General features: G+C 43.5%; 1 protein-coding gene across 1 annotated transcript in view; it reads left to right on the plus strand.

Moving 5' to 3' along the window:
- Positions 1-14,940: 14,940 nt before the first annotated feature.
- The window catches only part of NXPH1 (neurexophilin 1), a gene marked incomplete at both ends in the record, with an annotated part of 296,009 nt that continues 293,358 nt past the window's right edge, over positions 14,941-17,591 (plus strand). Inside the window, one exon of the mRNA XM_080936334.1 lies at positions 14,941-14,994. Coding sequence (XP_080792460.1) covers positions 14,941-14,994 — 54 coding nt within the window. The remainder of the gene's footprint in view (positions 14,995-17,591) is intronic.

A 17,591-nucleotide genomic window follows, 5' to 3' on the forward strand; every position in this document is an offset into this window, starting at 1 on the left:
CTTTTTCCTTTTCCCAGTGACCACAATTGTAGAGACAGTGGTTGTTTGCTCAGTCCACGTTGTCAGTTAGAGAAAGTTGGATGCTCAGTGGTTACTTCTGTTTCCGAGATTTCTTTCCTGCTTCTCTAAAGTCAGTGTGATGCTTTCATTTGAACTGTCAACACAATATTTTTATTGACTTTTTGTGGGGGGATTTCACATCATACACCCCATCATGTTTCCTGTTCCTTCCATTCACTCACTCTCTGCTCTGCCCTTGTGACCCTCCCCTGCAAAACAAAATAAAATAAAATAAAAAACAACAACTAAATCCAATTTGTGGTACCTATATATTCATTGGAGTGATGCCTGCCTCTTAAATAGGACTGAGTCTTTCTCTTCCCACATCCCTGCCGGGACACATCAGTTGTGGACACTTCAGTATCCTTATCACATTTTTAATGAGTTTTTTGTTGGCTTTCTGGTTAGGCTGTTAATTTTAGGGGGTGCTCAGTGAACAGAGGAGTGGGGATAGGAGTTGTCACAGAGCCGTCCCTGTCCCCCGCTCTCGAGTGTGCATCTGCAGTCACTGCAATCACTGTATAAGTTCTTGTGACCCCCTTCTTGTTCTCCACACCGAGCAGGAGCATATGTAAAATAAAGTTTACACATTTTTTTAGAGCATTTAGATGTTCTGCCCTGACATGCCCAAATCAATGAATTGACAAGCAAGTATCATTTGTCACAAACAAGCTAACCTAGGTTATTGCCATGTTTTCAGGGAAACAGCATCAATTAGATGTTGAACAATGGAAATGAACCAAGGATGCATGCGTGTGTGTGTGTGTGTGTGTGTGTGTGTGTGCGCACACACACACACACACACACACACACACACACACAACTTTGTTAAACAAAAAGAACAGTGACATTTTAGAAACTTAAACAGTTAAAAAGTGGAAAAGACGTCAAGATATCAAAATCAAGCCTTGACACATTTCTGTTTCCTTTTATTTAAAAGATGTGACTATCTTTGTAAGAAACTTAATTTTGTTTAATGGGGGAGCAGGGTTTAAGCAATGCATGGAAACACTAGGTGGCGCTCGAGGACCATAAGAATTGACCACAATTAGAGCCCTTTACAAATTACCTCATTGTCAGAATCAAGAGGACTATGAAATCTTACATTAAACATGATGCATGTGATCAGATTTCTTTTTCTTCTGACTATTGCTTTTCTCACTAGAAATCCAGGCACAGTTCTTCCATGAGCGAAATAGAGTTTATGCAGTACTCACGGGGCGAAAACTTTTCAAGACGGATGAGACCGGCTGAGCGATCTTCTTTTGCTTGTGTGTTCTTATTTTCGATTTTTCTTAATATTCAAGGTCACGGTCTTAGTGTAGCTAAGCAGCGATCAGTGTTCTGTAAACAATCTCGAAGGATGTGTACTTATTTTTTATTTTAAAGTTTCTCTCTCTCTCTCTCTCTCTCTCTCTCTCTCTCTCTCTCTCTCTCTCTCTCTCTCTCATCATTGTAAATCTTGGAGCTGAGCAGAGCACATGATGAAAGGTAAAGTCACTGCCTTCATCCTCCATTTGCTCACGTTGTCAAAGAGAATGAAAAACATCTGCTGCATGGGCCAGTCTTTTTCATGTCCCATCCTTACTGTTGGGTGTGAAAATCCATTTCCTAATCATTTCATTGAAGCTATTTTTGTCCACTTTCATTGAAAGGCATCCACTTCCTGGAATCTAATTAACTTTGGGCAGAAGAGATGGCAGTGTTCATGGCTAATTGTCATTGCATTTCTATACTCTAAAAAACGGATTTTAAAGGCATATGCTTAGTTTTTCAGTAAGGGTTATTTGCCCAACTCCTCTGTAGTATCTGGGAGCTTCCATCTCATCAGTGATTCTGAAACCTAAAATAGGAGGTAGAAATAGTAAATCTGAGATTTGAAAGACATACCCTCTAAAGAGACAATAGTTCCTCAGTCATAAATAGCAAGATTATACTCTCAAATTAAACCAAGCTGATCTAATTCATTTTATTTTAAATTATAGAATGTAAATTCCAAACCACTCACATTGCAGGCTCATAATTTACTGTGATAATAACTACGAAATATTTAGTGTTGGATAAAATGAGAAGAGTAGTTATTAACATACAATTATCTTCAAATTAGATTATCTCACCTTGATATTCCTTTATCTAAGATGGTTTTAAAGTGGCTGCTTTGTTTCTATGTGCGATTTCTTCTGAGGCTTTCATACAAGTTTAAGCCTCAGTGCAGGTAATTTTAGGGACAAATCTTGTAAGATGAAGGGCTTGTCTGGGCACTTGGGATGGTGAAGGAAACCTAAGCTAGTTGGTGCCTCTTAGTGGAATATATATCTCATTTATAACCGTGGATGTTGCTATAGACCTTTCTTACTCTTTCTCACCCTTTCTTCCTTTCTCCCTCCCTTCCTAGTTTTCAGAGCTAATGGTTAATAATAAAGCAAAACCACTTGTGCTAAGGGGGATGGCACGTAACTTTAAGGTGGGAGATGGAGGCAAGAGAGTCAGTGGGAATTTGAGGTCAGCCATGCCCACATATCAAGTTCTAGGCCAGCCAAGGATACATAGTTAGACTCTGTTTCAAACAAAGAAAAAAAAATCCAAATCAAAACAAAAACTACTTGTTAAGCTGGAGGAGTTTTAGATACATTCCAGTAAGTGACTCATTTTGATTGCTGTTGGTTCCAAAGTGGAGAAATTAAACAGAGGGTCCAAAAATATACCCATAGCAGAGCCGAAATGGTCTCAAGAAAGTACTTGCTTGATAAATTATTCTCAAATTTGTGCTCTTGAGATTGGGAATCTGTAATCAGAATCACATGATGCATTCCAGAGAGGAAATGTTTCCCCCAGAGAACACTTCTAGTCTGAAAGCCATTGCTGTTTTAGTCAGTGGCCATTTGGGTCTTCAGGTTTAAGTGACCATAGAAAGGAGAGTTCTTAAACAGTAAGGTGAAGCCCTACTATGCTGATAACTTATAAGAAGGTAAGAGTTAGATATTCAAACCAATAATGAGACTCCAAATTGATTTGTTACCAGAAAGGGGGCAGGGGAGGACTAATTGTAGAACTACAATGTTCACTTAAAAAACAAAAACAAACAGAATATCTATCAATTCTAAGTGAAAAGAGACTTGGAAAACAATTTTGAATTAGTGGTGTTATATTTTTTATACAGGAAGTTACTGTTGGTAGGAGAAGAGAGGTAATTCTAGAATTGGAAGTCAGGACTTCATTGCCTCATAATAAATGTGACTTTTTTTTAGATGCCCCAATAATACTCTAGAACCTGTAAAGTTTGTGTCACCCTCATGGTTTTTCAGTAGATTGCATAGAAAAATGTATGAAATACAGACTAGAATTCTTCAGCTATCTTCCCGTTTATTCACTGAGTCATTTATTGCCACGTGTCTTTAAGTATAGTAGTATTTTGTTTCTCATCTTACTTTTAATTGATTCTGAGAACTCTAGGTGACAGATTAAGCAAAAATTTCAAATTGTTATAATTGGTTCAACATTTTTTTAAACAGTGAACTGTATATAAAAATAGAGTTATTTACTGCAGTGAAGAGGGTAAGAAAAACCTCATGTTACTGACGTGTAAACAGTATGACACAAAATCTGAACGACTTTCAAAGCAAATGGCATTAAAATAAGATGTTGGTTCTTTATTGGTTATTTTCCCAAAAGAATAAGGTTCTCTAATTAAAGAAGGCATTCCAGATAGGGATAATACTATAATTTAAAGGACGAAAAAATGACCTATCATAAATACTGAAGGTTGAAGTTAGAGCAGGCCAGCTTTCGGAAATCTTTACAGGTCAATTTGAGAGATAGAAACCGAATCTCAAGGTCTAGCTGTGAGAGCTGAGGCAGGGGCTGCGAAGAACAACAGAGGAATGCTTACTTCACTGTGTCACTTGAATGCTCACGGTGAGTGTGAACTGATACAAAATCCTAAGGGGGTTGCTGAATCTGTGAAATAAGATGGTGATTTGATCCATAATTGTTGGGGGGCAGGGATTTGTGCTTAAAGGGGAATTCACACGTCTGCTGCAGGTCCCTGCAACAGTTGGTCTTTTGATGGGATCAATGTACTAGCTGGTTTTGTGTCAACTTGACACAAGCTGGAATTAATCACAGAGAAAGGAACCTTAGTTGGGGAAATGCCTCCATGAAATCCAGCTGTAAGGCATTTTCTCAACTAGTGATCAAAAGGGGAGGGCCCAGCCCATTGTGGGTGGTGCCATCCCTGGGCTGGTAGACCTGGGTTCTATAAGAAAGCAGGCTGAGCAAGCCAGGGGAGCAAGCCAGTAAGTAACATCCCTCCATGGCCTCTGCATCTGCTCCTGCCTCCTGACCTGCTTGGGTTCCAGTCCTGACTTCCTCTGGTGATGAGCATCGATGTGAAAGTGTAAGCTGAATAAACCCTTTCCTCCCCAACTTGCTTCTTGGTCATGTTGTTTGTGCAGGAATAAAAACCCTGACTAAGACAGTCAATAAAGAGGCAGAAATTTTAGGATTCCTGGGCAGGAAATGGAGAGGAGAACAAGAGCTGAATCACCTTGATCAGACTTAAGAGCCTGGGGCCCCAGGGGCCACTCCCCTGATTGGGTCTGGGGTAGCAGAGATGAATATAGATTTAACAAATATTAACTCAGGAATATTGGAGGGGAGTGTGCTAGCCAAGTGGAGGTCCAGGAGTGACCAGGTGGGTGTGTCTTTCATTCATAAATCCACAGTTCTTGGGCTGGTACAGAGACGCAGGCACTCTCTGGGAGGCCAGAGTGGTTTAAACCATTTACTGTTACAACCAAGAGCTTTCCAGAAGAAGACACGATCAGAAGGAAGCATTTAGTCTCACGGAAGGTAAAGTAAGTACGATCAGTGTATGAGAGAGTCCTACATGGTGTAGACACTTGGGAGAAGGAAGTTGGAGAGATCTTGTAAGGCATCTTGATAGAATAGTCTATATTCACAAAGATGCTCTTATCCAGGTTACCAAGTACTTCTGAATTTCACTGGTTATTCCCAGTCATACATGATTCACTAAAGCACCAGATTCAGTCACTCATTTCTCTCTCTTTCTTTCCACCTATAGCACTAAGTGCCCACTCTCCATCTGCTTGGTCCAACCCATTCCCTGCTACTTCTTACACTGAAGAGCTCCAGGAAACCTTTTTTCTTTATCTATACCTGTTTGGCAGTTTCATTTTTTTTTTTTAAAGCATGAATATGCTGGCAATATACAAACTCATATTTTTATCTTAAAAGTATTCCCTGAATTCTTGGCTCATGATTCATCTCCATTGAGTACTTCATATGCATCTCAAATTTAACAGGCTGTAAGCTGAGCTGACTACTACCTGCTTTACTGTAGTCAACCGTGTCTCTGACATTCCTCCTTTAACCCTTCATACTATGTCACCCACCTTCTTTAACACGCATCCAGAGTCAGTGACATCTTGCCATCCCTTCATCTTGCATGCCACCACGTCACTATGGCCCACCTAGTGTTTGGATTGCTTGGGTGACTGCCTGCCTCTCCCAGGAGCTGCTGCTCTTTTCCTTAGGGTTGTTACTGTTTTTCTTTCACGGGCAGTCTAGCTTATGCAGCCAGACCGACCTTGAATTTTAGATCCTCTTGCTTTGGCCCCCTGGATGCTGGAATTACGTTCCTCAGGGCACAGGTTTCTGTGTGCACAGTAGCTACAGTCACCGTGTTAAACCGAGTTTGGAAGTGTCACTTCTCTGCTAAGCTTTAGGCACAGTGTAACATCTTATCAAGATAAATTGTTTCAGTGCTCCCAGTTGCTACTCAGTCTGTCACTCCTGTTTTCTTCTTTGTGTCACCTCTGTCTGGCTTACTCTTCCTTAGAGGAAATACCAATCCCCTTGCCTCTCCAATCCATGAAGTCTATTGCTGCTTAAACTTTCTTCACTTGCATTTCCTTCCACTTGAAAGTTTTACCCAAGATTTCTAGATGGCTTACTACTTCACCTATGATTTTTAGCTTCGCAAAGAGGCTCTCGCCAGTCACTGCATTTAAAATGGCTTCTGTGTTTTCAGTCCTGTATCTGTCTTCTGCCTCTTCTTCATCTCCTCTAAGGAACGTATTCCTGTCTAACTTGCTATGTACTTTAATCGTTACCTTATTTATTGTTGGTGTCTCTTAATTCCCTTGACAAGGATTTATGTTTACTTCCTTACTGCTGTGTCTCTAGTACCAAAGCCCAGCGTTTGTTTGGTTAATTGGCATTAAATTCCAACCAAGGGGGACAACGACAGAGAGGATTTCGGGTTGGAAATGATTGGAGGGTCATTCACAGTGTAATAGGCTGAAGGAACTGTTCTTGAGAACACTAAATTGCTGCATCTGTTTAAAACACATGTAATCCTGTTATAGGCAGGAAAGATAAGAAAGGTTTTGTATATGTGTCAAGAAGTAAAAGGACACATATGATAAGAAATCATCTGGAGAAAAGGAACCAATTCACATGGGAGGCAGATGTTGACTGAACATACACTGAACAGTAGGTGTCACAGACACAAGAAGACACAATAAAGAAGATGCAGGCCCTTCCACTGTGGGTCTCAGAGCCTCAGAATGAGACTCATGTGCTATAGAAAGATGGCTTCCCAGATACAAGTCATGAAAATCATATGTTTTGCAAACAGCTCTATGTCCAAAATGACAGTGGGTGGAAGAGGTATCCTGAAAGAAATCTGGGCCAGGCAATGTGCTGGTCTTTGATGTATAGGGAAACCAAAGAGAGGAAACTATAAAGTGTAAGACTATGTGAACACATAAAAACTATGCATGTCACTGGTGGAGCTGGGGAGCTGAAAATAGGCAGGTGTGCAACTTGAACACTGCAGATCAGAGTGACAGGTCATGGAGAACGTCCTCTGCTGGGTGGAGGTATTTAATCCTTTAGGTCAAAGAGGGGGCAGAAAGAAGGAAAATATGAGCCAGGAGTGATTAGTAAGGGCACTGAGTACAAGAGAGAAGAAGGAACTGGTTAAAGAACCAGGGAAGATCCCTGGGAAGGACATTTTGATGGAGTTGGTTACTGATACCTCATATTCTATAGTAAAAATAAAGGAAGGTCAGGGCATTTGGGAAAAGTACACATTACTTTGGGCTCAGTGAATAAGGTAATAAAAATATAATCCAAGGTGGGGCTGGAGAGACTGCACACACGAGGAAGCAAAACCCACTGGTATCTATTCTATCTAGAGTTTAACTACAATAGATGAAAAGTCTCGTAGTTTCCTTTTCACCAGAAATGTAATTCAAAAGCCCAGGGCGAAAACACCCAGTGCCCAGTTTTCCCTTGGACGTAGTTAACTAGGTCTAGAGTTGAGTTGGCTTTAACAAGAACAGGGGTTTACTTAGATTTACTCCCTCCATTTTTTTTTCACTTGGTCTGAGGGCAGAGCATGGGGTGGGGACAGTAATAAAGCATAAGACACTGATGACCAAGGGACTCTGATGACTAAGCTTTCTGGGGCAGTACTTGGTCCTAACGAACCAACTGTGTTAGTGCTGAAAACAACCTCACGTCTTGACAGTTAAGAAGTAGATAAAAATTTATTTTTAAGTTTACATGACAGCAGCTCAGCTTGGCATATCTGGACCAGTTAATGTTGTCACTTCTGGTCTGTTTCACATGTTTTTGTGTTTCAGGTCCCATGTTGAGGAAAATGACTCTCTCTGTCTCTCTGTCTCTCTGTCTCTCTGTCTCTGTCTCTCTCTCATGTATATGTGTGTGTGTGTGTGTGTGTGTGTGTGTGTGTGTGTTGGCTTCCTGCTGGCTACAGAAGCAAGTGGAAGCATACTTAAGCTGAGAGAAAGAGTGAGAGAAAGAGAAAGAGAGTGAGAGAGACAGAGAGGAGGGAAACAGAGAGACAGAGACAGATAGAGACAGACAGATACAGATTAGATATATAGAAAGCCTCATTTCACAAAAGGCCTTTTGACCAAGTTCCTTATAGTGTCAGCAATCAAAGTAGTACCAACAAATATGACCATGTAGTCTATAAAGTAAAATAAGGTTGTGGTTTAGTCATGTTAATTTTAAGTATCTCTAAGAGTATGAGTATGTAGACTATTGAATATTTGGCTGGAGGAAAATATCAGGATTGGACTTAGGAACTTGGATATGAATAGTCAGTCATAAAACTGAGCTGCTAAAAGACAAGGCTGTCCTCTCAGGGCAAAGGGAGAAGCAGAGTTACTGATGGAGTCTGGTACATGAGAAGAGTCTAATAAGTGAAGATCAGAGGTTGGAGGCCATGAAAAGGAATGTCTGGGCTTAGTCGGAAAACTTGCAAAGTAGAGGTGCTGAAATCAAAACAGGTAGGGCGCTTTCAAGGTGACCCCCAGTTTTCTCTGTGCTGACCTCATTAGAAAAGAAGAGAATGAAGAAAATACACTTATCTGATCTTATAGGTTTTCTTTCTAAACTAAATTCTTGGTTCAAGTTCAAGTGCTTACTAGGGGTGCTGTAGAAAAAAAAACCAAGGGCATAGTTCCTAGTATATGTAAGTATTGTTCTGTGGTAGCCATTATCCTTCTGAGAAATGCAGCTTTTGAGACATTATATTATGCATTTAACACAAAATCTGATGTGAGACCATTTTACTTTACCCAAAGTACATTATTACTAATTGAAAGCAGAAAAACACAGTATGTGATTCTTATGACATGTTTCCTGAAGTTAAACATTATAGCCCTTTTCAGTTATTGGATGTTCAAATAGGAAATAAGGAGGCTTGTGGAATCCCTTTTTGAACAAGATCTCATAGTGCAAAACAGTCTTACCTTTATGAAGTAGCCTTTGTTCCCTGTTTACGTCATTTTGTTTAAGACTCTGGCTTTATCATGTCTAATCAGGGCAAAGGCTGGAACAACATTAGTCTTTGAAGATATCTAGAAATGTTACACAGTGGAGATATTACAGTTTCGGATTCATTTTTTGGCTTCTAGTTACCATAATATTTGACATCATTGTCCTCATGAGTTCTTTGATCTCCACACACATGGTTGGGAGTTCCAGTGTTCCTTCTAGCTGAAACAAAATACTGCATTTTGCTTTGTCCCCAGAACATTGGCTGTCAAGTTCTTTTTCTTAATGATTCTACTTTAGGCAACTGTCAGTTAATCTCTGGGGGAGGGAGACAATTATGACAAATGTCTGTAGTTAGATTATGATGCAAAGGTTTGTTTAGTTACAATATTTAAAAATTGTAATTATAATTTGGGGGTTACGACCTCAATCTTTCTATCAAGTGCATTCAACTTTCCTTTCAAGGCTGGCTGTCTTTAATTTCTCTTTCTGTATTCATTTTCTTGTTAAAGTTTCTGGGTATAATTAAAACCAACCTACCTTTGAGAACTATGAGTCTTCACCTAGCAGAATAAATGAAATATGGACACAAAGACTGAGCATATAAATTACTTCTAAAAGGAAAAATGCCTTTTACATTGAGCTTTTGATTTTCTTTCTTTATTTTTTCTTCTCAGAACTTGATGGCTATGTTTCCTCTCTAGTCCAGTGATCTTGTTATTAAAGCATTCTTGTTATGGCAATATAACACACATGCCTCGCAGTTATTAACCAAATGCAACTACACTGAAATAAGAAATACTCTAGGCTGGCAAAAACAAAACAAAACCCAACACTGCGCTGCTTCTCGAACGATCCTTAAACTCCTTGTGGGCGTTGAGGGGTCAGACATCTTCTTAGTTGTCTTGGGTGACATTTAGGAATTCCGAAAAAGGACTAGAAATAGCTTTGCCTCTTTTGTAAGAGATATTCATAAAAATATTCATAAATATAATAAGGATGCCAGTCTTGGTGTAGATTCTCATAAATCAATGACATTAAAAACATGAGCAGCACAATTTCTGTGAGAAACTGGTATGATAAATACAATAGAGCCAACCCTTGACCGAGAGAAAAGGTTGTAAGGATGAGGCCGGAACAAAGTACAGAGAAAACTGATTTAATCCACAAACACTCTGAGACTCATTAGAGTGTTGGACAAGACAGTGTGCATTTAAATTGCTAACACATCCTTGAAAATCATGTGATATACGATTACTTTTGTGACACAGTTAAGTTTTTTAAAAACAGCTATGACTCCTTGCTTACTTATATATGATAACATGCATTTTATTCATTATCCAGCCTCACTTCCTCATTAGTTAGAGGTAGACTCTAGGCTCTTGCCCAAGGCTGTAATGAATTCAGGGTAGAAAAAGGATGAAGCTTTACAATTTTGGTGTCACAAGGAAAAAATAGGTATAACTCCATGCTATGTACAGAGCATGCATATAATTTGGCCTGAAGCTTAAGCAAAATCACAGCTGGATATTTCATAACAACAGTTTTCCATTTTACTGGGATTTGGGGTAAAATGTGATATTCAGTGTGTCTTAACATGAGCTCATTTTAGGACTTATTTTTGTCAAATTGGCAGTTAATTTCTATTTCTCTCTTCTCTTTAATCCCAAGATATATCAGCTTCAACTCTTGTATTTCCTGCATGCCAAAAAAGAAAAAAAGAAAAAAAAAAAAAAGAAAAGAAAAAGTAATTGTGTCTAACAGAATTAACAGCCATCTTTTAAATAGTAAATTTAGTCTTTTGTTTCAATTATCAGAAAATTACTTAATAGCTTCATTTCCTTTTGGGGGCGGCCCTTTGAACTCATTTGAAACATATATTGTTTAAATAGAAATAAGCTTAATGGTTCCAGTTTTATACATTTGACCAGGTTGACTTGGAGAGCAAAAGGTGTTGGTTATGTTTTGAAGTTGTTATTTCATATAGAGCAAAAGAATGATTTTCAAGGGGGGGGGGAACTCCTAGCACAGTTTGAAGTCTGAAGAATCTAATACCATTCATTGTTCTTTGTTTGGGCAGATTACTATCACTGTGCATTATGAAATGCTGGAATAGTTGAAACAGGATGTTTAAGAATCATTTTCTTGCCTTCATTTTTTAAATCAAGCCACAGGAATGCAAGAAAAGACGCCACGTTTGTGCCCCTCCCCGTGAGTACTAAGTCATTAAAATGGAAAAGGCCTATCAGGAACAATCACGGGCTCTTGCATGTTTCTCAGGGGCTCCTGATATTTTTTTTCTGATTATGGAAATCACTTCTCTTACGACACAAGAAGTGGTACATTCTTGTTTTATATCCCAGGTCAAGTAGCTTGTAGGATGTAAATATCCAGACAGACATCCTCGGGCTATTAACATAAAACAAAGATCCTTGGCACCTGACCTGTCATAGAATAAAGTGTCTGACCCTATCTCACCGCTGGGTAGCTATGATACTTTTCTTAAATAGGCCCATTCAGGCAGAAATTTTGAGGTCGCCGATCTATTCCACAAGCAATACATATACATACACAGCTGAATGGCTGCATAAGGTAGAATGTTTTTCGAGAAAGTTTAGAAAAGAGCTTGGTATACCTCAAAGCTGTCTTTCTTCATTTGTGTTTCCCAAAGGCCAGAGACATGTCTACCCATGAGAGCACTGTGTTTGGGTATCCAGGCAAACATCCACTCCTGTTCTGTGTTCCAGCCTGGGAGCCCCTGGGAACTTGGGTACCAGCAGCCATTGTATTCATAAGACTCTAACGAATCTTAGAAGGTGAAACTGGTTAAAACATTGTCCATGTGTTTACCATTCAGCAGCAGATAAGATGTTTCCTTGCTTCAATTTTTCTTCCTTAAACGTTATGGAATGTAAAAATTCTAACTAAATGAAAATGTCCAAGTCAACATTGGCATCATGTTACGTACCCATGTATATTACTTTTAGTGTTTCCCAGAGTCCTTATTAGAAAGCATTCTTCACTCTTACTCTGCCTCAATGCATTCCAAGTGATTACGGGGACAGGGTACAACTTATGAAATTAGAAAAGCTTTCCCTTTAAAGAGCCAGTTCTAGTGGGAAGATAATACAGGCCTCAAAGCACAGGAAGCTCAGTCCCGCAGTGGGATCTAATTTGCAGCCTTTTGGAGAGACCTGATTCTCAGTGGGCAGCCTCTTGCCTCTGCTCATGAGCATGGGACTTCTGCTTGATTGTCATTGCTATGTTTGTCGGCTATCCTGTGTTCAGTCGGGGAATTCAGCCAGTGGTTATCATGTCTAAAAGGCACATTTGAGTCTGGGTCACATAGACTGGAACAGAATCCACAGAGCCTGGAGTGTCCAAGAGCTACACTTGGGGGTGGGTGGCTGGGTGGGGAAGAAACTCTAAAGCTCATTAAAACAAAACATGATTCTATTTTAATGTTATGAGGCTCCTGAGGTCAATGGTGACTCAATTCCTATAGACTGATATCAAAACATTGTCCCGCAGTGTGTATCTATCACGCAAGACCAGGTTCTGACGAGCGGAGAGCGAAATAACCAGCAGGCGAGAAAGGCCTTTATTGATGTTCAGCCCTGTGGCCTGAATGTGGGCATGTTAGAAGAAAGACCTAAACTCAGTCTTTCATGAAGCTCATCTCAGGTTTGAGTGTGGGAGATGGTGGGGGGCACAGAAAAAGAGCCAGACTTGAGGTTTGAGGGGGAATGGTGAGCGCTTGGGGAAGAGTGGAGATTTGGAGAGAATGGGTGTGGAAAAATTAAAACCTAAGTAAAAAGATGCCGGGGGACAGAAAGGACTTAGGGGAGAGAAGGAGAAAAGGGAAGAGGAAGGGATAAAGAAGACAGAGGGAAAGATAGAACATAGACGATTGTATTCCCCGCTTTCTGCTTTGCCCAGCCTGTGGAGAAGAGTCCAGAGTCCAAGGTCGCACAGTCCTCTCTGCTGCCTCGCTCACTGAATGGCTGGCAGTCCGCAGCATCCCCGCCTCTGGCCACCGCAGCCACAGGTTTACAGTTCCGGGCAGCAGCGCCCCTCCTGAAGCCAACCGGAGCACCCTGCTCTCTTCTGCACCCACTGTTGCCCTGCGCACCTCCCTGCTTCACTTCTTGCCACTCCCCTGGCGGTCGCTCTCCTCCCAAGGACCCTCTCCCCCCAGGGGGCGCTTTGGCCACCAGAGACGCAGCGGGAGTCATTTCTCCCTGAGGGCCAGGAGGCCCGCAGAGAGCCTGGGAGTGGAACCTATTTACACACGCGGTATTAATTATTCTTTAGGGAAATCGTTCACCCACGTGCCAATGTAATTGTTGGTGTCCGGGCTGTAGGCTCGACCAGCCGCGGCCGGGAGGAGAAAACCCCGCTCACTCGGGGCGGGGAGTTGCAAACCGGCTCTGCGGAGCGTCCCCCGGTGGCCGGGCAGGACCTCGGACAGCGCCCGTGACACCAATCTTTGGACGCTTTGGGGGCTTTCCAGCGTTGCTGGTAAAGCCGCAGTCGCTTCCAGTGCTTGCAGCTTCCAAATTCTCGCCACCACACCCCTTATTCCGAAACTGGGACTCATCGCGCCTGTTGTGTGGCTTTTTCCCCCCTCTTCCGAAAGGCCCGCGTATTATCGCTCAAGTTCAAGTCCGGAGGACTTGCCCAGTCTCCTCCCCTTAAGTCATTCTCCATCCTCTGGCAACCGCGGAGATCCGGGAGTCCTAGGCTGCTGGTGTCAGTGCCAACACAGGCAGTCCGGTCGAGTGCGGCAACCCGGCGCATTCGCCTCTCTCCTTTTCTTCCTTCTTCCATCGTCTTCTCTACCTGCCCCTCCTTCTCTTGCCTCTTAAGTTTCCTGCACCGGGAATCCAACTGTGCCAAGCCTAGGCTACCGCGGACCAATCCCGATCGCGACCCGGGCACTGGGACAACGACTTCGCCAAGGCTGGACGAGGCAGCTGGACCGGTTCTCGCCCGAGCATGGAGACGGAGCTCCAGGGAGGGCACGTCCCGGACGCTGGAGACTCCAGGCCATAGTAGCTCCTTCATGGAGCCTGTTCAAAGCGGTCCTTGTTCGCTGCATTTGCCTCCAGTCCTGTGCGGTATGTACCGGTCGCCTCCACTGTTCTTGGCAGGGACACCTTGGGGCAGGGTGGTGGTCATCACCAGGAAGGGGCAGCGGGGTGGAACTCTACTTGGGCATAAGGCAGATCTGATAGGTGACCCTCAGAGTCCCAGACAGGTTTCTACTGCAGAAGTTAGCAACTGGCTGCGCCCCTTAGTTCCAAAAAGTAGTGCTGTAGATGTGATTGTGTGCGTCTATCTGTATTTCAGGAGGCTCGAATGGGTAAACTGAGCCCTGCTTTCCTGTATGCAAATTGCATTTCCCTTCCCCACCCCCCATCTCACAGGCACCTAATCCGGGTCAGTTCTACCTACCCTTTCTCTGCCCGCGCCCCCCTCGCTCAGTCTCTTGCTCGCTCGCGTTTGCTATCTCTCTCTGCTGCTGTGTACGTGTGTGAACCCTGCCAGGGCTGGCGAAGAACCAGCCGCCGCCTTTAGTCCCAGCCACCCGCCTGTCAAACACTAGGGCAAGTCTGGCTGCCAGAGACAGTTGGCCTCCTAAGCAGCCTGCGAGCTGCTCTCTGTGAGCCTAACACCCCTACGGCCTCAGCCGTTCGGGCACTGGCTTCCGAGACGCGCCTGGCTCTGGGAACCCCCGCCACCGCTCAAGCCCGCCCGCCTGGGACCTCGCTCGTTGGTTTCTGGAGCTGGATTGACTCGCTTTGCCAATCTTCGTGTCCCCCCTTCCCAGCTTTTTGACTCCATCACTCCACACCAAGACCCCCTTTCCCCCCCGCTTGATCATCAGCCTTGCCCGCGTGGTCATGGGATGTCTAATTTCATTTGTATCTAGGCTGCTGAGAGCGCTCCCTGCTCTGTAAAGTGGATGTCAGGTGGATCTATGTTTTTGAAGGAACAAAGACTCAGCCAAGGCACCGCCAAGGAAGTTTGAGAGGTGGGAGGATGCAGACGGCGTGCTGGTACGTTCTTCTTCTCCTGCAGCCCACCGTCTACTTGGTAAGTCCCGATCGGTCCGGCATCTTTTGAGATACCTCCCTAACCTGGAGGCCAAGCAACTGGGGTGGGGGTGGGGGGTGGGGTGGGGTCGGGAAGGCGAGGCCGCCAGTTCACTGAGAGCTGTGTGTTCCCAGAGACGGGGGAAGAACTTTGGAAAGCTGTTGTTTGGGTTCCTGCGGGAGTTTTTCAGGCTCTCACCCTCGTTTATGGCTCTATCCTCCCCATCACTTTGGACCATGATTCTTAACAGCGACGAGTGTACCCGTATCTTACAGGTCCAGAAACAAGGAGGTAGTAGGCGAGGATGCCTTGGGAGGAAGGAGAGAAGAAAAGTATTGGGAATCATGAAACTCTTAGCAGCACTTTTTCACCCACCTAGTTTAAATGAAAGCGAGTGGAGGTGGGGTAGAAAAGCTGAACAGGAATCTACCCACTGCCCCACTGCCCCAGCGCCCCCAGTTTGGATTTGTGGCACATGAAGAAAGTGCAGGTAACTTCCTGACACTTACAGGGGTGCAGCCGGTGTGAGTGTATCCACCAGACACATAGCAAACGGCCAGGCAGTTAGATCAGAGAAACACCTGCAAACACAACCCTCCCTCTCCTTCCAAGGTCTAGTTGCCATTAGATAACAGAACCGTAGCTTCAGTGAGGGGTTTCTTTTTAGGGAATGGCAAGCCTTGTCACCAGAGAGGGAATCTTGCCCTGTCCGGATTCCTCCAGAAACGGTTTTCGGAGGTTTGGACTCGACACAGTCGTAAAACAGACGCAGGGAGAATCGCTCTGTGTGACCTGGGAGTTCTGGGCATCACCGCGAGTCTAGGAGAGTGTGATTTTTTTTTTTTTTTTTTTTTTTTTTTTTTTTTAATTTCCGCGTCTGATTTCTCAGAGGGCCAGGGTCACTTGCATTCTGACAGCGAAGTTGAGCCTAGTGCTCTGAACCCCACAGCTGATTCCGGGCCTCGGGAATGCACCGAGAACTCAAGGTGTTCTGTGGAGGGGCGAGGAGCGCAGGCGCTGCAGTAGCAGCCGGAGTTTTCGAAACGGGCTGGATAAATAGGACTAAGCGTGGTGTTAGCGTCTTTCATTCCCAAGAGCGTCAGTACCCACAAGCCTGGAAGCAATACTGTGCTATCCCTGCAAGTGGCCGTGTTTTTTTTTTTTTTTTTTTTTTTTTTTTGGCCTTGGTTCTGGTGCCTGCGATCGCCGGACTGAGAGTTCAGTGAATCCGGTACATACGCGCGCGTCGTGTGTGTACGTGTATTTACCCGGTTCCGGCTTCCGGCTGCATCTCAAGAACCCCCTGTGTTGCCAGTCTTTGCACCTTTATCGCCTGACTGTAGCAGAAGCAGACGCCAGAGGGCGCTGTGCATCAATGTCCTCGCCCACAGGACACCTTGGGGGTAAACAGGTGAAAGCCAGGGCAGCCAATCCAAAGGACAGCTTTTCTGACTGTCGCGGGTCTGTGCTTTTCCCCTCTAGAGCGCAGACCGAATGCAAAAGGTGTCCTTCCTATTGCCCACCTCTTGTCATTATCGCTCTCACCTGTGTCCCGTAAGCCCACTGACATTGAAGACCCGGAGTTGGAGGGCGGAAAGTTTCATCAAAGAAACCACAGCATTTTTTTTTTTTTAAAATTGGGTGAGGTGGGAGGGGATGAAGGTGAAAAGTGAAAGCCACAGGGAAGGAACACCTTTGATTCTCTTGCTCGTCACAACAACCGAGCCCCTCTTCTCCCGCACACCTTACGATTCGAACCTCTGGACTGTAGTACGTCCTTGGTCTGTGCTCACACACCCAAGACCGGGGCTCTCGGCTATGGTGCAGTTTATTGCTTGAAGCGAGTATTTCGATAGTCTGGAAAATAATCTATCAAAAGAAGAAGTGAAATCAATACGTTGTGTTAAATTTTAAATGTGTTTGTTGGCAGTTAAACCGTTTTCCACTCATTACAGCAACAGTGCTGGATTTATTCTAATGTGCCGGCATTCTCAACAACAAGCGCATTAATTCTCCTTTAATTGTAAACTGGGAGCATTTGAAAACCATTCAGTGTGCAAATTATGCTGATTCAATTACCGTTTAGTTACAGACTTCATTACCTGAAAGCCTTTTGGCAATACAGAGAAAGGAGACGATTTTTCCAATTTCACTCAAAACAATACGAAATGTGAACAATAAAAAAGAGAAGGCGATTTAGAAGTCCGTTCTCTCCTCTCCAAACTAAAGTTGTTTTGTGTGTCGGGGATTAGAAACCACACACAACCACAAAAACAAAAGACTGATGGCTGTGACCCAAGACAAGGTTTCAGGGATTGCAACCCCACAGCTATTTGCCAGGAAAATTCCGGGGCTGTTTTTCTGGAGGAGGAAACTGACTTTTACCATCAAAAGGGGTTCCAAAGGATGAATTGGGGCACTTATGTTAGGGTGGTTTTAGGTAAATGAAGAAGTGGGGAGTCTTGATTAAAACTCTGTGGCAATAAACAGATGCAAACACACACACACACACACACACACACACACACACACACACACACACACACACACAAAGCTTCTTTTTTGTGAATTTCAGGAAGCACTAGTTACATAGAGCA

The sequence above is a fragment of the Micromys minutus genome (genome assembly GCF_963924665.1).
Source record: "Micromys minutus genome assembly, chromosome: 23".
NCBI classification, from domain to species: Eukaryota; Metazoa; Chordata; class Mammalia; order Rodentia; family Muridae; genus Micromys; species Micromys minutus.